Source organism: Oratosquilla oratoria, chromosome 18 (assembly GCF_046742065.1).
Source record: "Oratosquilla oratoria isolate Oo_2021 chromosome 18, ASM4674206v1, whole genome shotgun sequence".
NCBI lineage: Eukaryota > Metazoa > Arthropoda > Malacostraca > Stomatopoda > Squillidae > Oratosquilla > Oratosquilla oratoria.
The window spans coordinates 18758113-18781179 of NC_134794.1; the positions used below are offsets into that span (position 1 = coordinate 18758113).

Consider the following 23067-nt stretch of genomic DNA (forward strand, 5'->3'; position numbering starts at 1 on the left):
TAACTGCTGCCCTCACTTCATCCTTCCTTATTTCTCCTCCATTTTCCTCACTCATCACTCTCATTTTCTTAGCATTTACCACTGCAGCTATCTTTCCCTCCCTATCCTCCTTCACATTAAGCAACTCCCTAAAATATTCTGCCCATCTTCCCCATACTGCCTTCTCCTCCATTATCATCTCTCCATCTGCACCTTTTACCTTTTCTTCTCTACTTGATTCGCCTCCTCTTCCTCTCTTAATTTCTTTCCAAAACATCTTTTTATTACTTTCAAAATTTTCTGTCATACTCTTACCCCATTTTACATCTGCTCTCCTCTTTGCCTCCTTTACCTTTTTCTTTACTTCTCTTTTCTTTTCTTTGTACCTCTCATATGACTCCCTCGTCCTATTTTGTAACCAATCTGTGTAAGCTCGCTTTTTCTCTTCTACAACCTTCTTCATTTCCTCATCCCACCATTCACTACCCTTCCTTCTATTTCCTCCTGACCTTCTTGTTCCACACACCATCTTTGCACACTTTGTGCCTCCCCCTTGAACCATCCCCATTCCTCCTCTACACCTACCTCTACTCTATCCTTCACTCCCTCCCACTCCTCCTTCAGCTTCCTCTTGTACTCCTTCTCCTTTTCCTCTTCGTTTAAAGAGTTCACTCTAAGCACCTCCCTACCTTTTGTCCCTTTCCTCTTCCTCCATCTGTCCTCCACTCTCAACTTACCTTCCACCAGAAAATGATCTGATATTCCCCCACCCTCTCTCCTTAGCACATGTACATCCCTAACTCTTCCTATCATAATCCTATTTACCACTACATAGTCCATTAAAGCTCTATCTACCACCTTTCCCTCCACCACCCTCTCCCATATGTACTTATGCTTGACTTTCTTCCGAAACACTGTATTTGCTATCATCAACTCTCTAGACACATTTCCACCATCAACTCTCCACTACGATTCTTTCCTGGAACTCCACATTTCCCAACCACTCCATCAATTGGCTCCTTTCCTACCCTAGCATTAAGGTCTCCCAGTATTATTACATTTACACTTCTCCCTAAACCCTCTATGCACTCATTTAAATCTATCCAAAAGGCCTCCCTTTCTTCTACATTCTTCTCACTGCCAGGCCCATATGCACTTACAAAAACCCACATCTCCTTTCCCAGTTTCACCTTCATCCACATTATCCTTGAGGAAACCTCCTTCCACTCCACTACACGTTTACCTATCTCTTCACTTACTAGTATAGCCACCCCTTCCCTCCCTCGCCCTCTCTTCACTCCTGATAACCTCCCACTTACACTCCCAAACTTACAATCACCCTTCCCTTTCAGCTTAGTTTCACTCAAAGCCAACACATCCATCTTTCTTCTCACAAACATACTACCTATCTCTTCCCTTTTACTCTCATCTGTACCACATCCACACACATTAAAAGACCCAAATGGAACATCTTTAATGTTCCATTTTACTAAGTAATAATATAGAGAAAACACTATCAAGCCAGTTCAGAATTCAGGGGTTACTCAGCTAAGACTACAAAATAAATATAATCAGGACCCAAGGCCAGCATTCTTGTATACGCACTCACATCTCATGACACCTACGTAGGCATCATAGTATGGAAGGAAGAGGTTACGGGATCTCCACTAGGGCAGGGCATTTGTTGGCATTATTTTGGTATCCTCTTGGATTGCAGCTATAATAATACCTGTCTCATTACTCTAATCTCAGGTAGATTGGTGGATGAGGCTCTCAATCCTTAAAGATAGATATTATACCTCTTCTCTTTCAGTATGATAATGTTTTCAAGGACAGAAGTGCTTGTGAATGTCAGAGATGATATACAAATACTTCCTCCTCTCCTCTAATCTACTTCCATCTAAAAACAAGGGGATGACCATCTTCTTAAGTTCTTAATAAACACCAGCCACCCCATAGGGCAAGAATTAATCAATGTCAATTGAAGTCAGTCACATCCCCTTGGATTTGACATGACCAGTATACTGGGACTTGGCATTTTTCTGTAGAATGCAACCAGTAGGCAATTTGCACCAAAGCGGTGCAACTTTGGCATAGACTGCAAGAGAAAGAGTTCTACTCTTCTTACACGTCATTTGATCTTTTCCAGACTAGGATGCACTAAAGCACAGTAGTGTAGCCCAAGGATTACCATACTTTATTGTGTAAGTATATGGCTTCATTCTGTCTCCCAATCAGTCAGGGGCCCCTAGACCTCCCTTTTTCTGAGAGTTTAATGTGGCTATTCTGAAAAGTGGTTATACAGTGTAAACTCCAGGCAGATTTTCTTCCTATGATTATGATTCTAACAGGGAAAGAGGTGGGGAGTCTTACTTGGGTTTTGTGAGGCAGGGTTCCTCTCTGCTCCGGGACTAAATCAACAACATTTCACTTCCACTCCCCCACTGCCAATTTGTTGTATTAGCCCACCTATTGCATTCCTGATCCATCTAAGAATAACTTGTAAACCAAAATCTAACTTTCTTCCTTATATGGTTGAAAAATCTTTCCTGGAACGACAATAGTTTGTTCATAACAAAGGACCACACCCATATGTATACCAAATGCTCTTTCCAACCTGTACCCATCCACAAGGAGCTAACATTTCCATCAAACAGAAATGTCTACCTCATCATTTATCTCATTAACACACCCCTTTTCCTGCTCCCTCCAACTACCTTCTCTCTCCTTCTTGATCCAGCTAACCTTCCATTTAATAAGACCAAACTTGTGATCTCATCTTTATCCTCTTGTAAAATTTAATCTACCAAAACTTCAAATTTGTCAGGGAAGAAGTGAAGAGAGACAGGATAAATATGATCAAGGAAAAGACTGCAGGAAGACAGAGGGGAACTGAAATACAAACAAGTGGAGAAAATGGGGAGTAGAAATCACAAGTGGAAGTAAAGTACAAGAGCATTGAGTCTGGACACCAAAAAAGCACAGGACATACCTTGTGAGTGTGAAAAAGAAAAACAATAGTGGAGATTAAACACATTTTTCAATTTGCCTTTTGAAAGGTGAAGAAGTAGACCCTTTTCTTTTTGAGTTTAGTGTCCAAGAAACACCTTTTACAGAATGAGGTGATGCTTAAACTTGGGAAAAAAAATAATAAATGCTTAAGTATTCATTCATGGGTCATAATTCACATACAAATGTCTGAAACTGCATACACATAACCATGCAATGCGTGCAACATTCTGGGGCAACTAATCTCAAAGCTGTAGATCTTAGACCAAAACTGCTAAATCTTCATGTGGAAGCTACACAATCAGTATATACTGACATTAAACTACGTCTAGTTGCCCAAAGCAATGCTGTAGTACTTAACACGTTACCAAATACAACAATTACCCTACAGCTTCTTGACTGACAATGGTGTCAGAGGGTTCGGAGGATACATTGTCTTCTACCTCGTCCTCCCTAATGTTGCTTGGGATAAGTGGAAGAGAAAGGGGAGAGGATTCAGGGCCATGCAATACATAGTGGCTTAAAAGTTAATGCGTCATTTTGTTTTCTTTCATCCTGCATTTTCCACACACAACAATCTGAGTCATGACACTATCTGTTCGCTGAATAATTTCAGTTTTCATTTCCCAAGTACTGATTTTCAGAACGATTTGGTGGAAGCCAAATTTCTTTAACCTTCACAAAATTAGAAAAATTCCAGACAGGCAACATTATGCTTTTTAACAAGCCAGCATGCCTGAATTCCCATACCATCATGCTATTCAATCCTTTAGACTTTAGCACAACCAAATTTTAAATAAATCCGCAATCAAACATTTCTGCCCTTGAACAAATGAGGACATGAGAAGATGTTTTTGTATTTGTGTATATGCATCATAACTTCATCTTGTATTACAATCTTGTTAATATCACACATACGAGATTATGGAGGACTAATTCAAAACCTAAGACAGTTATTAGCAATCCTACACATGAATATGCCAACTATAAGGAATGCCTAGCACTGATCTAATCAAATAACTAATCTACTCAAACCTAAATGGCTACACGACTTAAGCAATATCCAATTCTTCTACTCGCTCACCTTACTGTTCCTCGCCCTGCCTTCTGAGGTGACGCAGGGGCTGCAGGGGAAGTTGCACCTTCAGGTTTGGGTCCTTTTCTTTGAGATCGACCACGACGTAGTCTACGAAAAGATTCCCTTAAGGATTTCTTTAGAGATTTCCGTCTAGACATAGGTCCTTCATCTGCTGCATTGGCCAAGTCTGTACAAAAATCAGATTAAAAAGGTTAAATTTTGTCAGTGGTATAACTGTCTATTACATTATCTGCGTGTCTGCATTCCTACTATGAAGAACTTTAAGTGCATCTTACCCATGGCGCTTAAAGTACACTTGGATAAGAGATTCTTTTTTTGAATATAGTCAAATAATGAGAATCCATGAGCCGTGCCACAAGCAACCAATCCCCATTCACTGTGAAGATCCAAAGATGTGCAGGAGGCAGGTGGGTAAAACTGAATCACAACTTTCGGCTAAAAGAGATAAAGTCAAACCAAAGTTAAATACATAAACAGGTCAATTAACATGTAAATATCAAATAAATATGAAGGTATTTTAACAAATATTTTTTCTTGCCTCGATAATGATGATACTAATAAAGACAATAACAACCTGAATCAGTCTATATACAAAAAGGCTTCTTTAACCTTACACAGGAGGTAGCCAATAATCTCAATAATTGATTGAAAATTTAATATATGACATATTCTCCATTTCAGAGAAAATCTGTCAGGAATCTCACCTGCATTCCAGCTTCAAACTTAACTGCCTCAGTACGCATATCTAGCTTATGATGGCTTTTCCAGACGAAGTTATCAGTTTCACCAACCAGATTCACTTCAACACACTATAATGAAAATGTACGTCATAATTACATTACCTTGCTTAAATTACAGCTATCTATCTACATACCAAGAGTTTTTCCCCCTTATAAGGGAGGTAGCTAAGTCAAAGGCATGTACCTACTCCCACCCATTCCACTCCCATCCACCACCTTTTCCCCCCTCTCCTCTTAGCTCCTCATGGATTATGGGTAATTTCTGTATCCTGCCCACTGCCCTGGGTCAGAAGCAATGTAGCAAGACACAGTACATCCACAACAAGGCTGCTTCACTTAATCGGCAACCCCCTTCATGCTGCATCAAAATACTATTTACACATAAGCACCCCTAACCCCCCCATCCCTTCCTTGCATAACAGGATCATCTATACACAGTCACTCTCCACTCATCCCTATCTCCTGCCTTCTCCCTTCTTTGCTCAACAGATATTCCCCTCTTCCTAAATGCCCCCTTCATCCCATCCATCCATCTCATCCTCAATTGCCCCCCCCCAAGTTCACTCCATCCACCTCTGCTTTCCACACCTTTTACTAATCTTTCATCACTCATGCTTTCCATGTGTCCGACCCATCCCAATAATATCTCATCAGCCCTATATGCCATTACAGCTACCAATTCAAAAATACATTTCAAATAAGATTATCAAGATTAAACCAACTCATATCTATCTCAGAATATATGACATGTGAAAGAAGATACATATTTAATTCAGATTAAAAATATAAAGGGTCCATAAAAAATAAATACATAAAATAAATAAGAAACCTGAAGAACATAAAATATTTTTGCAAAGCTCATCCATCCACTTCTGCTCACTCCTTGTTCATTCTTTCCATATGCCTAAACCACCTCAGCATTCTCCTATCCAACAGCTCTTGCCAACCCCATCCTCTCACTTTTTTCACTTTATCTATAACTCCATAGGGCATTCCAATACTTCAAAGACCTTCCCGACATGATTTGTCACTATTGTAAACTACACTACTAAGGTAAGTGAAGTTTTCCAAGACCTCAATCTCCTCACCACATACATACATACATATACCAAAGGCTTTTCCCCCCTTACACAGGGGGTAGCCAAAAAGAAGAAGGCATAGAAACCACTCCCACCCATTCCATTCCCTACATATTCCACTCCCCTCCACCCTCCCTCTCATCTTGGCACCTCCTGGATGACGGGTCATCCCTGCATCCTGTCCACTACCCTGGGTCAGAAGCAGTGTCGCAAGACACAGCACATCCACAGTGAGGCTGCTTCATAAATTCGGCGACCCCCTTCGGGCTGCGTCAATTTTTTTCTCATACATACTTCCTCACCCCGCATCCCCCACCCACTACCCCTCATGCATCACAGCATCATCCATACACAACCCTTCTCCATTCACCCCTATCTTCTATCCTCTCCCGTCCTTCCACAACAGACCCTCTCTTTTGTAATGCCCCATACATGGACAGACTAAAATATATCATTCATTAAATTCCCTCACTTCTTTCATTCCATAATTCACCTCCACATCCACTCTTCCATTCACTGCCACTTCCTACCTGTGGAATTTCTTCCTTTTCTTCAGAACACAGACTGAGTATGAGAATTTGTCCTGCAGTGCCAGCAACAACCATTGTGCCAGTGTAAGGGCACATTTTAAGTTTCTTTACTCCAAGACGAGGATCATCACTATATGGGTCAAACAAACCAGCCTGAAGATATAAAGACAGTATGAATCAAAGAATGTGGTTAAAAGAAGTACGATTATTCTGCAATTATGCAATGATGTTATATCAATAATCTAACTACAATTTACCTTTCTAAATGGAGGCCAATCATCATCTTCGGCTGATGCCCCTTCCCCACCAAGATCTTCTGTGACAAACAGTTGTGCAGTGGATAACTTGTACAGCAGTGTCAATGTAACACCTGAAGCATCCCAAAACCGCACCGTTCCTGTTTAAACAAAATCAAAATTGACATGAGTACACAGATACTATGAATGCAATTTCATAATACAGTGAGTAATGTATAAAACTAGTTCTAACAATTAAATCTTGCATATAACCATAAATTACACAAAAAACAATTTATACAATATGTAATGATTTAATTGATTTCAATCCATGGACTAGGGACTTAACAATATGATGATGAATAGTTTTTAAGAGTGAGCATTTTATATATTTCATTTCTACTTTCCTTCTACTTCCCAAAACCAGAGGCAGAGGAAATACAAGACTGGGTTTCATGTCTCTCATATTTCCACAGAGAAGTACACATTTTTTATACTAACTTTATCTATTTTGTATTTTCATCTATTTGTTTATCTATTCATTGATTCATTTATTTGTTCTAATTGGTGTGGCAGTAGACTGGAAGTGAGCATTAAGGGAGAGCGACTGGAGGAAGTGGATAGTTTTAGATACTTGGGTGCAAATGTGGCAGGAAAAGGTGGAGTGAAGGTGGAGGTAGAATGTAGATTGAGAGAAGCGAGTAAATGCCTTGGTGGATTGAAGAGTGTAATGAGGAATAGACATTTAGGAATGGATGCTAAGAGGAGACTGTATGAAGGAGTGATTGTGCCTACAGCACTCTATGGGGCAGAAACATGGAACATAAGAGAGGAAGAGAAAAGGAGTTTGAATGTGTTTGAGATGAGGTGTCTTGAGAAGTATGATGGGGGTTACTAGGCTAGATAGAGTGAGAAATGAGGAGGTGAGGAGAAGAATGGGGGTGGAAAGGGAGTTGGGAGATAGGGTTAATGAAAGAGTATTAGGTTGGTTTGGACACATGGAAAGAATGAGTGAAGAAAGACTAGTAAAAGAGGTATGGAAGGCAGATGTGGAGGGAGTGAACATGAGGGGACGTCCTAGGATGAGGTGGATGGATGGGGTGAAGGGGGCTTTGGGGAAGAGGGGAATGTCTGTTGAGGAAGGACAGGTGAGGACAGAAGACAGGGGTGAATGGAGAATGGTTGTATATGGATGATGATGTGATGCATGAGGTGGAATGGGCGGGGGGATGGGGGGTGAGGTAGTATGTGTGAGCAAATTTTGACGCAGCCCGAAGGGATTTCTCCCCGTCTTCTTTTATGCATGGGGAGACGGAGAGGGGGGGTCGCCGATTTAATGAAGCGGCCTTGCTGTGGATGTGCTGTGTCTTGCGACACTGCTTCTGACCCAGGGCAGTGGACAAGGTGCAGGGATGACCTGTCATCCAGGAGGTGCTAAGATAAGAGGGAAGGTGGAGGGGTGTGGAGTGTATTCAGGGATGGAATGGGTGGGAATGATTTTATGCCTTTTCCTTTTTGGCTACCTCCCTTGTAAGGGGGAAAAAGCCTTGGTATATGTATGTAATTGGTGTGGAATTGGTGAGGAACTGTGTGGGTTTAGGAGGGGTAGGGGTTGCGTGGATAAAAATTTTGTGACAAGACAGATATGTGAGAAAGCTTCAGCAAAAGGTAATGATTTTTTGGGGGCATTTATGGGTTTGAAAAAGGCTTATGACAGGATAGACAGAGGTTTTGCTGATATGGGATTCGGGGAAAGCTATCATGGGAAGTCAAGAATTTTTATGAGAGTAGTACAGCATGTGTTAGAATTGGAAATGGAGAGAGAGCAGCTGGTATGAGGTAAAGGTGGGACTGTGACAGGGATATGTCATGTTGCCATGGCTGTTCAATGTGTACATGGATAGGGTGTTGTGGGAAGTAAAGGAGAGGCTAATGGGCAGGGGACTGGAGGTGTCTAAAGAAAATGGAGAAAAAAAAGTGAGCCAGTTGTTGTTTGTTGACAACACTGCTTGTGGCAGGGTCAGAGGGGGGGTTACAGGAGTTAGTGTCAGAGTTTGGGAGGGTATGCAATAGGACAAGTTTGAAGGTAAAATTAAGGTGATGAGATGTACAAGTAGACAGGGTGGCAGCAAGTTGGAAGTCAACCTTAACCCCTTCCATACAGTGCCGCACACGTAGGCGTCATGGACTTAGATCTCGGTGGCAGCAGCCAATGCCAGCCGTACGACGTGTCGTAATAATACTCGCATCATAAAATATAGTCACCGCTTATATCGATCGTTCTCTCTTCACCCGTGAATTTTGATAACCATAGAAAATGCGATTACAAAAGAATTAGAAAGAATGTCATTATGGAGGGGCGACTACAATAAATATAATCAAGACGCCGATATGGCAGCCTCGCGAATACACTCGCTCCCCATGACGCCTACGTGTGCGGCACCGTATGGAAGGGGTTAAAGGAGAGAGGCTGGAGGGAGTGGACAGTTTCAGGGTTTTGGGGTCACTTGTGACAGGAAAAGGAGTGGAGATGGAGGTAAACTGTAGACTGAGAGAAGAAAGTAAATGCCTTGGGAGATTAAAAGATGTCATGAGAAATAGGCATTTGGGAATAGATGCAAAGAGGAGACTATATGAAGTAGTGATTGTCCCAACAGCACTGTAAGGGGCAGAAACCTGTAATTTAAGAGGCTGAGAGGAAAAGTTTAAATGTGTTGAGATGGAATGCCTGAGAAGTATGGTATGGGTTACAAGGTTGGATAGGGTGAGAAACAAGGTGAGAAGGAGAGATGGGTTGGAGAGGGAGATGGCAGATTGGGCTGATGAAAGAGTATTGGGATGGTTTGGACAGATGGAAAGAATGAGTGAAGAAAGATCAGTAAAAGGGATGTGGAAGGCAGATGTGGAGTGAACTTGAGGGGATGACCAAGGATGAAACGGATGGATGGGGTGAAAGGGGCACTGAGCGAGAGAAGAATGCCTGTTGAGCAAAGAAGGGAGAGGGCAGGAGATAGGGGTGAGTAGAGAATAGCTGTGTATAGATGATACTGTGATCCAAGGAAGGGAGGGGGTGGGAGATGATGCAGCCCAAAGGGATTTCCCCCATCTTCTCCTTTTTCTGCACAAGGGGATGGAAAGGGAGAGGTTGCTGATAAAAATGAAGCAGCTTTGAAATGAATGTGCTGTGTCTTGCTGCATTGCTTCTGACACAGGACAGTGGGTGGGATACAGAGATGACTCATCAAGATGAGAGGGAGAAAAGGGTGGTGGATGGGAGTGGGTACTTGCCTTTTGACTTGGCTATCTCCCTTGTAAGGGGGGGGGGGGAATCCCTTGGTATATAGATAGATTTCTTTTTTAGTGATGCTGAAATATTATTGAGATGGTTTGGACACAAGGAAAGAATGAAGAAAGATTAGTACATGAGGTGTAGAAGGCAGAGGTGGATGGAATGAACTTTCAGGGATGACTGAAAATGAGGGAATGGATGGGGCGAAAGGTGCTTTGAGCAAGAGGGGAATGCCTGTTGAGCAAGGAAAGGAGCAGACAAAGGATAGGAGACAGGGATGACCCTCTATCCACGAGGAGCTAAGATGGGAAGGAAACAAAAGGGGTGGATGGGAGTGAAATAGGTAGGAATAGGTGTGTGTCTTTAACTCGGCTACTTCCCTTATAAGGAGGGAGGAGCCCTTGGTATATAATTTTTTTTCTAAACAGAGAACACATTACCATCTTCATGTCCTGTGAGCAAAATATTCTTCTGTTTTGACAATGTTGCAGTCACTTCTAAGTTACCACCGTTAATGGGCCAGTCACGGGTAGACAAGCCAGTATACATCTTTGACCCTGCAGACTTTAGATGAAGGGAAAATGGATTAACAAAACACTGAATGCATTACCAAAAATATCTTTGTATTACGCAAAATAAATTTTTTAATCATGGACTCTCTTGTTCACTTAAATGCCCATTCTAGCACCATGTCCTAAAGACCACAAAATGTTCTAGCTCCTCTAATTACAAGTAAAGATTGAACACTTAAATAAAGTCAAACAAATTTTGACTTTATGTAATTGTATAGCATGATTTTACATGCAAGTAAAGATATTTGTTCCTCGACACATCAAAAAGTAATAGAACCATGAATCATCAATGTAGAAAATAGTTTGGAATATATCTTCACCCACTGAAATATATAAATTCTTACTTCAAGCAACTCAACTGCACTATAAACATATTTTCCTAATATATAGTGATAAAACTTAAGATCATTCTCATACCTGAATTTTATCAAAGACTTCTGTTATTACACCGGATACTAGGTGGGTACATGTGATAGCTGATGTGTGGAGAGAAGCTAGATAAGGAGACGGGAAGGATGGCCAGTCTTCTGTCCCCAAATCAATAAACACAACCTCCTCTTCAGCAAGAACCACTAAGCAGCTTGTTCCTCCTGGGAAAAGAAACAAGTATAGCACCATCCAGAATTAACTCTACTACATATATCACAGCATTCTAATAAATATCTAAAATTAATGTTGGGAGAAAGGAAAAAAATTGATAACCATGAAATCACTACAATCCTAGTCACTTTCAACCATGAAAGTGCCATCTGTCCCTACCCCTCTCCCTAACCACTTTATCATAACATACAAAATAAGGTAGCTAGGTATTGACGAGGAAAATTCTCGCTCCTTCTGTTATCACTGCACTCCCTCTTAATCCACATGAAACTTATATCTCATTTCTTTCCTAGTAATACTGCCAGTTCATTTCCACTATACCCCTCCCATGGCGTATATCACCCATCCTATAGTTACATGGTCAACTAACGTACTGTGTACAAGCTTCCACTCAAAATAGTACTGATGACTCTTAACTTTAGTATCTCTCCTTTCTACTACCCACCAATCTTTCTTTAACCACCTCTATAGGACTCCTCTTCAGTACTGTCCTCAAAGATAAAAATGCTTGCTGGTTATCAGTGATGATATACATATGATGTACACCAGAAATGTATATCCAATCTATTAGTTATTTTACTCCAAGTTCCAAGTATATGGATTTGCACAGCCATAATCAGAGCTATAGATGTTAAGAAGGTCTATGCAAGCTATCATTTATCTTTTCCCTTTGTATTCAAACTTTACAAGCTTATGCTACTTACTGTTCATTATTTTCATGGTATTCACACATATATATGCTAATAGGCCCTTTCCCACTTAATAATCAGAACCTTAACTTTAAATCCCAAGTTAATGTCAAGTTATCTTTTAAACTCACCAGCTTCTTCCTCATGCACAACAACAAAATCCACAACCTTTGAGGTCAGATTAAATGTGGCATGAGTTTCTCCCTGAATGGCAGTTACTGTATTCCGATCTCCATAGCTGGCACGTGGCATTCCGCCAGAAAATATTATAAAATCACCACTGAAAAAGAAAACAGGTAATATGGATCAATAAAAATTTCAAACACCTGTTGTCTATTACTATCAGCTAGTAATATAAAAGCCAAGTTAAACAAATTTATATTTTTGCTAACAAGCAAGTTCCCATGAATGTACACTGTATACACTCTTTGCCAACTTACCGACTCCTATTTCTCCAACAAGATACCCAGTCCTATCATCATTACCTGATCCCCAAAATTTTGAACTGACGATACAATTAAAACAGAAATATATGTGCGGGGCAGCTGCAGACAACGAAATGTCAATCAAGGCAGTACTTGTTTGGCCCAGGGTGTCGGACTCAAAGGTGCAAGTCTCCAGCTCAACTGATTTGCATACATACATACATACATATACCAAGGGCTTTTTCCCCCTTATAAGGGAGGTAGCCAAAATCAAAAGGCAAAATTCTACTCCCACCCATTCCACCCCTCCCTCCCTCTCATCTTGGCTCCTCCTGGATAACAAGTCACCCCTGCATCTTGCTTATTGCCCTGGGTCAGAGGCAATGCAGCAAGACACAGCACCTCCACAGCAAAGCCACTTCATTAAATTAGCAACCCTCCTCTCCATCCTCTCATGCAGTAACATTGAAGACAGGGAGAAATCCCTTCAGGCTGTGTCAAAATATCATTCACACATAACCACTGATAACCGATTTGCCATTCAGCTATAAGTAGCCACTCATCCTGGACTGAATCAAAGAGGCATGCTGCTATCCGATTTATGCTTCAATGCAACCACAGCACTGGGACATCAATCAGCCACCAAGACTCCTATCTCCTATCACTATGAGATGGTGGTACCACTTCCATATTTTATTCTGCCTGATGCTCAATAATTTCATAATACTAAGGGGTCATCACTGATGTGAAAGAGTTTACTGGGTTCAATATGGAAAGACATAAAAGATCTCATATGGTGATGGTTACTCCTGAAGACTACAAAATATATACACACTTTCAACCTAAATACACAAACTTACTCTCTTGCAGCATGCCACTCAATTTTGCTAATTGCCTTGCAGGGGAAGGGGCCATACACTGTATTGGGACCATCCTGTGGGTCAGGGGATTTGTCTGCTGCCCAAATAACATAGCTGCCATCATTATGAGAGGAAATAAAAGAGGTAGCATCTTGGTGGAAGCAAAGGGATTCCAGCTGTTGATTTCCGGTGTAAGTCTGAAAAGTATAACAAAGAAATGTAAGAGGGAAAAATTATTTGGGAAAGGAAAGAAGTAGCAAGAAAAAGTAGCATCATTCCTGTATGAGTACAGATTTTACTCCAACATAGACAGATCATGTGTGACTCCTGTCAGTAGGGGTACCTCAAAACAGTTCCTAAAGCATCAGCTGCATGCTGCCATGCAATCACTACATAATATTATGCAATCAATACCCCAGTACAGGGAAATATGGGCATGTTGACAATGTCATATATGTCTGCAGCATCTTCCATTTCCTTGCCACAAACCACTGTTACTCTCATGTGTAAATGTGAAGAAAATAAAGTTGAGGTAGCAGTTGAGTTGTAGCAGGATCAGAGGAGGGATTGAGGAAGTTAGTGACAGAGTTTGGGAAGGTGTGCAAAAGAAGGAAGTTGAAGAAAAATGTGGGTAAAAGTAAGGTGACGAGATGTACAAGAGGAGAAAGTGGCAGCAGACTGGAAGTGAGTATTAAGGGTGAGAGACTGGAGGAAGTGGATAGTTTTAGATACTTGGGTGCAAATGTGGCAAGAAAGGGAGGAGTGGAGGTAGAATGTAGATTGAGAGAAGTGAGTAAATGCCTTGGTGGATTAAAAAGTGTAATGAGAAATAGACATTTGGAAAGGGATGCTAAGAGGAGATTTTGTACCGACATCACTGTATGGGGCAGAAACATGGAACATAGAGGAAGAGAGGCATTTGAATGTGTTTGAGAAGTATGATAAGGGTTACTAGGGTGGATACAATGAGAAATAAGGAGGCAAGGAGTTGAACAGGGTGGAAAAGGAGTTGGAAGATAGGGTTGATGAAAGAGTATTGGAATAGTTTGGACACATGGAAAGAATGAGTGAAGAAAGACTAGTAAAAGAGGTGTGGAAGGAGTGAACATGAGGGGTTGGCCTAGGATGAGATGGATGGATGGGTAAAAGGGGCTTTGGGAAGGAGGGGAATGTCTGTTTAGGAAGGATGGGAGAGGACAGAAGACAGGTGAATGGAGAATGGTTGTATATGAATGATGCTGTGATGCACGAGGTGGAATGGGTGAGGAATGAGGGGTGAGGGAGTATGTGTGAGAAATAATTTGACGCAGCCCGAAGGGATTTCTCCCCCATCTTCTCCTTTTCTGCATGAGGGGATGGGGGGGGGGGAGGTTTGCTGATTAAATGAAGCAGCCTTGCTGTGGATGTGCTGTTGTGACACTGCTTCTGACCCAGGGCTGTGGACGAGATGCAGGGGTGTCCCATCATCCAGGAGGTGCCAAGATAAAAGGGAGGGAAGGGGGTGGAGGGGAGTGGAGTGTGATAGGGATAGAATGGGTGGGAGTGGTTTTTATGCCTTTGTTTTTTGGCTACCTCCCTTATACGGGGGAAAAAAAGCCTTTGGTATATGTATGTAGATAAAAAAAATGGATGTCCTTCAAGGAAGTGACAAAGTGTGGAAAGATGGTATGTGGAACAAGGAGAATGGAAGGGAGTAGAAGGAAGGGTACCGAGTTGTGGGATGATGAAGTGAAGATAGTAATAGAAGAGAAGAAGTGAGCCTTTAGGGACCGGTTGCAAAGTAGGATTCAGGAAGCATATGAGAGGTACAAAGAAAAAAGAGAAGGAAAATATAAGATAAAGGTAACAAAGAGGACAGCAGATGTAAAAAGGGGTTAGAAATATGACAGAAAACTTTGGAGGAAAAAAAAGAAAAAGAAAAAAAGAAAAAAAAGAAAGATGGGTATAGTAATTTATCGAATTGTTGAATGCAGAGGATGTGGAGGGATTGATTGTGACAGTGGGAGGCGCTAAGAAAATGACTGTGATGGGAAAGGAATATGGAACATAAGAAAAGATGGGGCATGTGGAGCATTGAGAATGATGAGAACAGGTAAGGTTAGATGGGTGTCATGCAAAGTGTCTGAAGAAGGAAGGTACAATAATAGTGGACTGGCTAGAGACAGTGCCAGCCCCTCAGGTTTTCTCCCATCTTTGCTCCTCATGTATGCAGGTCATCTCTGCACCCCATCACACAACTCAGATAAATGCAATGCAGCAAGACACAGCACCTCTAGAGCAAGGTCCAACAGCCAAAGCTGGTTTATCTTTCTAGATAGTGACACAAAATCTCTTCAGTGAGTGAATTACGACTAAAACAGTGGTTGTGACCAGTTTCCTGGGAGTTGTACATCTGCATAAGAGAAGCAGGGCAATAGATTGTCAGACTGACAAAAGAAACAGGAAACAAAAGGATATGTGAGAAACACAAACACACACAAAATAAAGTAACAGCTGTAAATGATGCATCAGCAGAATAAGTTATTACATACCTGATCTGCACATAGATTTTTCTTATCCCAGAGTACAATTAAACCACGCTGATAGCCTATGAGAATTTTGTCTGGTTCTGTTGGATGTTCAGCAATTGCTTCTACTGGACCAGGATTGACTTTGTAGTCCTCAGGAACACTGATAAAATAAAGTATGAACAAATATACATAAATCATGCACAATAAGCAACTTCAGATTAATCATAGTATATTCATATAAGAATGAAGGAGACTACAAGAGACCATAAGGCACTTACTGCCCATTACTACCTATCATCTCAATGTATATGGGTTCTGAAACCTATTAAAAAAAACTAAATGCCAACCAAATTTGCACCCAGTTATCTTACTTGAAAAAAGGGGGGGAGGAGGGTAAACAATAAAAATAGACTAAAGTATGTGATTCTAACAAAAGCAAGCAGCAAACCTAAAAAAATACTTACTTCTGCATCACAACATCTTGATAAATAATATTGTCGGTCATATTGAAAGTGGCCAGGTTTAAGAGGTATATGTTTCCGCCTTCTGTCCCAACCATCAGGTGTTCACATGCACTGTCAGCTACCAAAGCACTGATCTTCTTTAATCTGAGGACAAAATTATGTAAAAATTATGTGCACATATATAAATATATACATATATATTAGCATACTGATATGCATTTACTTTATTATGGCTTACAGGATAATTATTCTTTTGGTATCTTATCTCTAAAATTTAATTCTCAGTCTCCTGATTTCATGTATACTTGACATTGAATATTCTGTCTGCTGCTAATTTTTTCTTTCAAACATCACTTGGAAAAAAAATTCACATATGCTATTTCTTCCTTTCCAATGCTGCCATTATATATATTTTGTTAAATAACTATTCTTAAACAAACTAATGTTTTTCTAAAGTTGTGGCAAAAGCAAGTTTACATTAAGTGATCCCATTAAACCTGTTTATACAAATGCATGCATAACATGGACTGAAAATAACATGTACAAATTTAAAGCAAGACATCCATTTATAAGATAAACTTTAGCTTCATATCCACATCTTCAGGATTATTTCACACACAACAAAGCGACACACTCATACACACCAACACAAAACTCATACACCCCTGGACAGCCATTTGGACTCAAAAGCAAAAATACACAACACTCACTTCCCCTCCATGGATGTGCTCTTCACCAGTATAAGCTCCAATCGAGACTTCTTCTCTTTAAGCTGCCATAGGTGAAGACTGTTGTCTTCACAAAGTGATACAAGTCGTCCCTGCAAAAGGCAGATATGAAGAAATTACAACTCCTTGTTTGATGTAATGTGAATTAACACTACTTTTTTCCAACTACTGAATGTACATTAGTGACAGTCCTTCACTTGCTACAAAATATGTTCATGTGGTCTGCTAGATTAATTCATCCCTACTATTAGTAATCTTTCAGCTCCAAAGTTGGGATAATATCTTTTTAGTTATACTTGAGTTACATCTAGAATTTGAAATATCAGTTTCCTGAATGAGGTACTTAAAGAAATAATACCAACACTCAAAAATAATGTACAATTCCAAGCAAAGATTCATTTGCCCCAACTGTCAAAGTCCATAGGTCAAAAGTGACAGCTTCTACAACATCTATACACCTTTTGGTATATGCTCCTCAACTTTGAGTGACCTAGAGTAATACTCTTGCTACACATGCACTTGTCCCCAAGCTCAAATTACCACAGCAGATACAAAAATGGACATTGGGTAATAAGGCTTCCTAATCATTACACATGTTTGCACTGTCAGGCTCACCTAATACCTTATAGAAACAACCTACAAAACTAGTCCAACACTTTCCTATCATATGCATAGACAACCTTTACACTAAAGCCTTCTATGTATTCACCCACATATACTCAAGAATGTCTGGATCAAGGTGGGCAAGTGTGACAAACTGAAACTACTTAAAAATCAAAGACATGAAGTACCATATTTGGCAGCTCATAAGACGCACAGGCATATAAGATGCACCTCAATTTGGGCAGGTATTTGGGCATGGTTAAGTGTTATTGTCTTCAAGACTGATGTTTTTCATACAAATTACTGGTAAGTATGACTTGTTCATTATGACCTTGGTTTAATTACATAAATAAATAAATGAATAAATAAATAAAAGTAAATAAAATAATAATTTTTGTGATGCAGACTTGGTTTACATGTGTGAAAATGTTTGCAGTTTGATTAAAGGGCCACAGCTATCATACAATTAACACTAGCCATTATCAAAAACTGAATCTTGGCCTTATGAGAAACAGGCTGATTTTCTGACTTATTTTTATTCTATATATGTTTTTTTTTGTGCATCTTATAAGTCGTCAAATATGGTACTGGTAATTACTGTATTGTAATGTACCTCATCCCCCTTACTACATTCCTGAGTGAAACCTGTCAAGTTGGTAGTATGCCTATAAGACAAATCCCCAACTACAAACATTTTCTTTTCACTTGGGGAGAACATAAAAAAAAAAAAAAAAAAAAGTGAAAATCTGTTTGCAGCTGACTCACCTGTCCCGGCAAAAAGATCAGTCTGACCACCGGGGAATCCGAGCCCTGATGGTGGCCATAGAATTCCACACCAGGTTTTCCATAGCTGATACAATGTTAAGGAGTCGACAACTTTTTGAAATATAAGAAACAGGTGAAATGTGAAAATACAAAGCACTGGTTCTTAATTTTCCCTCACAAAACACAATCTGCAAATTCCAAATCAACAAGTATTGATGTACTGTACTCATATATTGTAACAATTCTGTGCATGGCTGCTTTGGATAACAGTTTGCTGTGGTAAACTTTCAAATTATACACACTCTAAATCACTGGTACTTTGAATGACATTTCACTTATAACACTTAAGGATTTTGTACTTTTAAAACTTTTTAAATAATTCCCTTAAGTGGCATTGCATAAATAAAAAACTAGAATAACACTACTGCTTGATAAAAGTTTGATACAAAATACAAATATTTATGTAACTTCAGAGTTGAAACGGCAGACATTTTACAAGACTTAAGTCACTCTCATGATATCCCATCTCTTTCCTTTGGGTGCGGTAGTGATTGCAGACCCACCTGATTTAAATTGGAGTATATCCAATGGCAAACTGAGTAACACACCGAATCCAAATTGGACGAGACCAAGAGTGGTTTTAAAATACAATATTTAGACATATTTCTTCTTACAAATTGCTTTCATGGTGTAAAATTTTTTAGTGAGATAGTTCTCGTCATGAACAATACTTTTTCCATCGCAAGTATAAATTCACGCGGCAATGCAGACCCGATCTTGATCCCAATGAGAGCGAGAGCGAGAGAGAGAGAGCGAGAGAGAGAGAGAGAGAGAGAGAGAGAGAGAGAGAGAGAGAGAGAGAGAGAGAGAGAGAGAGAGAGAGAGAGAGAGAGAGAGAGAGAGAGAGAGAGAGAGAGAGAGAGAGAGAGAGAGAGAGAGAGAGAGAGAGAGAGAGAGAGAGCTAGCTTGTGGTGTTTTTCTTCTATCCCACTTTAATAAGTCTGTGTGTGTGTGTGTGTGTGTGTGTGTGTGTGTGTGTGTGTGTGTGTGTGTGTGTGTGTGTGTGTGTGTGTGTGTGTGTGTGTGATTCACCATGGTCTTGGATCACGTGTTGAATTCGTGATCGACAGCTATTTCCCTCCCGGAAGAGAGCTCCGAGCTCATATGTGGCCGATCTATGGGTAATGCTATGACCTTACACACGCACACACACCCCAACTCCCCGCCCTCGGGTGTATAGAGCAGTGGTTCCCAACCCCAGGGTCGCGACCCAAACTAGGGTCGCGAGGGTGTTTTTGAGGGTCGCCAGAGGGTCTTTAAAAAAAAAAAAAAATAATTCAAGTTTCAAATGTATTTAAATTCATTGTGCTAGTAAATATAAACTGAACTATAAAAACGAAAATTTATAAACATTATGCAAGTACGTAGAAATATAACATGAAATGGTTGAATTTATTTTTACAAATAGGGTCGCGACTCCAGGCTAAGAGTGGATTTAGGGTCGCAGCCAAAAAAGGTTGGGAAACACTGGTTTAGAGTAATAACTCGCAGTGCAGCGAAACTGAAAATATTTCAGCCCTGGGTGGTATTCGAACCCGGGAAGTCTAACCATTGCGCCACGGGATGTGTGTGTATTGAATCACGTGTTGGACTCGTGATCGACAGCTATTTCCCTCCCGGAAGAGAGCTCAGAGCTCAAATATGACCGATCTATGGGTAATGCTGTCACCTTACACACACCCAACTCCCCGCCCACGAGAGTTAGGGTAACGACTCACCCCGCAGCGATACTGAAATCATTTCAGCCCTAGGCGGCGCGAATGAGTGTGTGTGTGTCTGTTGGTCTGCCTGAGAGTAATAATGTCCATCACGATTCCAGCACATGACCCACGGCCATAGTGAATCTCTCTCTCTCTCATACACTGTTTTCATACACAATGGATTACAATTACAATGGCATAATCTGCCAACAGTATCCTTCCGGTCCATTACGAAGCCGGATGAAAAGTATCCATAACGTGGCCGGATGGAAAAAAAAGACATGTATATAAACAGATAAGTGAACAAGCATACACATTACTGCGCTAACAGTCACTACAGCATGCGGGTGTTTCCGACACACAATGTAAAACTTTGACTATATTACTGTGAACGAGTAACAGGAGCGAGGAAATTCATTCCATCCGTTGACAAAACAGTTGCCAACGAAATAATTTTTACGTATACATTATTTCTAAGTTTGGGCCGTTTTTTCCTGTCTGGTTGGTCTTAAATGTTAACATTTATATGCTATAATTTCTCTTTAAAATCTAGTGCAGAACACCTGTATCAAATCCAACCACACCACGGTGTTCCTTAAGGAAAAATGGGTGATCACGCGTTAGTACGTGATCAATCAGACAATTACACGACACCTGGTGCAACAGAAAAACAAAGTTTTTAATACTAATACAAAGGGGCACGAAGGAACTGAAACTGACTGATAAAGAGAGAAAAAAAAGTGAGAAAGAGAAGGGGAAAGGAAAACCACAAACCAGTAAAACCACACGAAATCACAATTTGGCAAACTGAAAGTCTGCACCACAAGCACAGACACCCAAACACAGCACAGACAAGGTACGTTAGCTAAAAGTATATACCTTTAAAAAGGAAGATTTAAAGTTAGAGTAAACCGATGATTAAGCTCTGAACAATCTATTTATCAACAGCAGGCCGAACTTGTTTAAAAAGTTGGGGCAAAAACGGTTTAACGGATCACGATCAACCTACGCATTCAAGATACAGCAGACTGAATGAATTTTCAGAAAATCCTCCATCAAAAATGTTTACCAACTTACATTAATTTAAGAGGTCTCCCCCACGTACTCGGCGAAAATATGATACATGTGCTAAACATGTTTTACTATCAAGAGGAACCACTTCGCTACGAAAACGCATTTGAACAGACTTTTATTCCAGCTAACGCCAAACGACTACATTCAACACTATGGGCACGGTTTCGTGTTGTAGAGGTTAAAACTTCTCATAGGCCAGCAATTAACAGGCCTGCATGACGAACGAATCCTTGGGACGCTTCTGATAGAGCTAGGAAATGCGTAGCTGACCTGCCTATAAGCTCCCTTCCAGTAAGCATTCCTTCCATACGCCAGGTCCCCATTACTACATCTTCAATCCCGGGGGATCACTGTTGAGCTTCATTACTTAAGCTCCCGACCCTTCTCAGGTATCTTCCGGCAACAGCACGCAGAGGCTCGTTCCGCAAAGGCGTCGATACCAGCAACTCGTTCCCGGACATATTCTCCAGGATTTTGCTACGCTAGAGGCGGGATGAATTCCCCCCACCCTACCACATAATCCATATCCTACCTTATCCTATTTAAACAACACCACAAATGGCGGAGTTCTTTGTTTTTTTCTGACACCAATGTGTCACCAAAGTTACCGACAGGGTCGTTTCCCCCTCCATCACAACACACGACAACGGAAGCCATACAGAGCCTGGCTTCCGATAAGTTGGCCCTCGCATCTACGCACGCACGCACTTATTAACGCCAAGCTGCGTTAACGACGAGCAGAACATGTACCAACCCAGGCACTTTCCCTAGATACCACACCCATCCACCCACTCACCCAGCCACACAAAGGGAGGAAGGAATGGAGGGAGGGATGGGAGGGCGAGAGGAGAGAGAGGGTGTGTGATTTAATTATTCTGTAGTACAGAATAATGCATCCTTGACATGGAGGTTCGCACACAACGACGACTTTGTCAAGCTGCAAAAGCCATAAACACAAGGAGACTATTTAAAGCTGTTCTACAAACTATCTGCAAATATCTAAAAATAGATGTTTAAACAAGTACTGGATGAATGGGGTAGTTTATCAAACGAAAAGTGCGTGGCTAAACCATATATGGAGTTTGCAACAACAATAATAGTAACAAAGCATAACAAAGGGAGGAATACTCTACATACAAAAAATTCGGCTAAAATAGTCGAAGGGCACAACCACCAGTAACGCCTAAAGCCGGAAAGATACTGTAACACACACACACACACACACACAAAACGTAATCAGGGCAGAGAACTAGGAAATGCCATATCCTGGGAAAACCAATTCGTACACACGCGCACTTTCTCAAACATGCTACAAACGTGAATAAATCTACACTACAGAACACGATACAAGAGGCACCAACCACAACAATATAGTGAGCTCAAAGGCAAGTCTCCGATGAACTAAGAAATACACTATCAATAGTATTACAGGATATTACAAGAAATATATAAACAAATGCAAGCAAGCAAGCAGTCACACACGTGCCCATGTAGACGTGTTATGTAAACGCACGTACGTACGCATATTACACACAAAAAATCCTCGAAAGGACATGAACACGCACTAAGCACATGAAGATAATCAATGCAAAACGTCCTTTCAAATCAGACTCAAACTGGTTCAAGATGAAATTAAGTAAAATACGAGATAAAGAAAATAGTTCAATTCTTTGACGACACCTCGTTTTTGTGCCTCCTCGTGACAAAGGAGAAAGCCGGCAAAAGCCAACGGCCAAATTTAAATCGAAGAATCGTTATGAATTCATGTGTTTTTTCACGAGTATGTAGGAGAATGGAATAGGCTGCATTTCTTTTTATCTATCTTACTGATTTATTAATTTCTTTTTTGCGGGCCTCTTAAATTTTCTAATACGTTGGCAACCTAGAATCCTCGGCGTGAGCCAGCCCCCCCCCCTCCGCCTCCACTTGTAGTTCACCAATCAATGCAGTTCCTAGAATTTGTATGACTACAAATAGAAAAATAGAAAATTCTTGGTACATGGGCGACTCATTCTATGTTTGCTACACCAATGTATATCAATGCTGATTCTAGAAT

The 23067-nt window shown here is 40.6% G+C and overlaps 1 protein-coding gene across 7 annotated transcripts in view; it reads right to left on the minus strand.

The window, feature by feature from the left end:
- The window catches only part of l(2)gl (LLGL domain-containing protein l(2)gl), an 80035-nt gene that overhangs the window by 33660 nt on the left and 23308 nt on the right, over nt 1–23067 (minus strand). For 6 of the 7 annotated variants that reach the window (XR_012967291.1, XM_076201666.1, XM_076201665.1 and 3 more), the window contains exons 3-16: nt 18178–18262; nt 16792–16901; nt 16082–16225; nt 15639–15777; nt 13108–13304; nt 11954–12102; nt 10951–11123; nt 10402–10525; nt 6694–6833; nt 6437–6589; nt 4792–4896; nt 4363–4522; nt 4073–4253; nt 3373–3450 (exon numbers count right to left, since the gene is read on the minus strand). Coding sequence is in view for 6 of the 7 variants with exons in the window: in XM_076201666.1 (XP_076057781.1) it covers nt 3373–3450; nt 4073–4253; nt 4363–4522; nt 4792–4896; nt 6437–6589; nt 6694–6833; nt 10402–10525; nt 10951–11123; nt 11954–12102; nt 13108–13304; nt 15639–15777; nt 16082–16225; nt 16792–16901; nt 18178–18262 (1938 nt within the window). In the remaining variant the exon portion in view is untranslated. The remainder of the gene's footprint in view (nt 1–3372; nt 3451–4072; nt 4254–4362; nt 4523–4791; nt 4897–6436; nt 6590–6693; nt 6834–10401; nt 10526–10950; nt 11124–11953; nt 12103–13107; nt 13305–15638; nt 15778–16081; nt 16226–16791; nt 16902–18177; nt 18263–23067) is intronic. The other variant, XM_076201663.1, reaches the window with a different exon arrangement.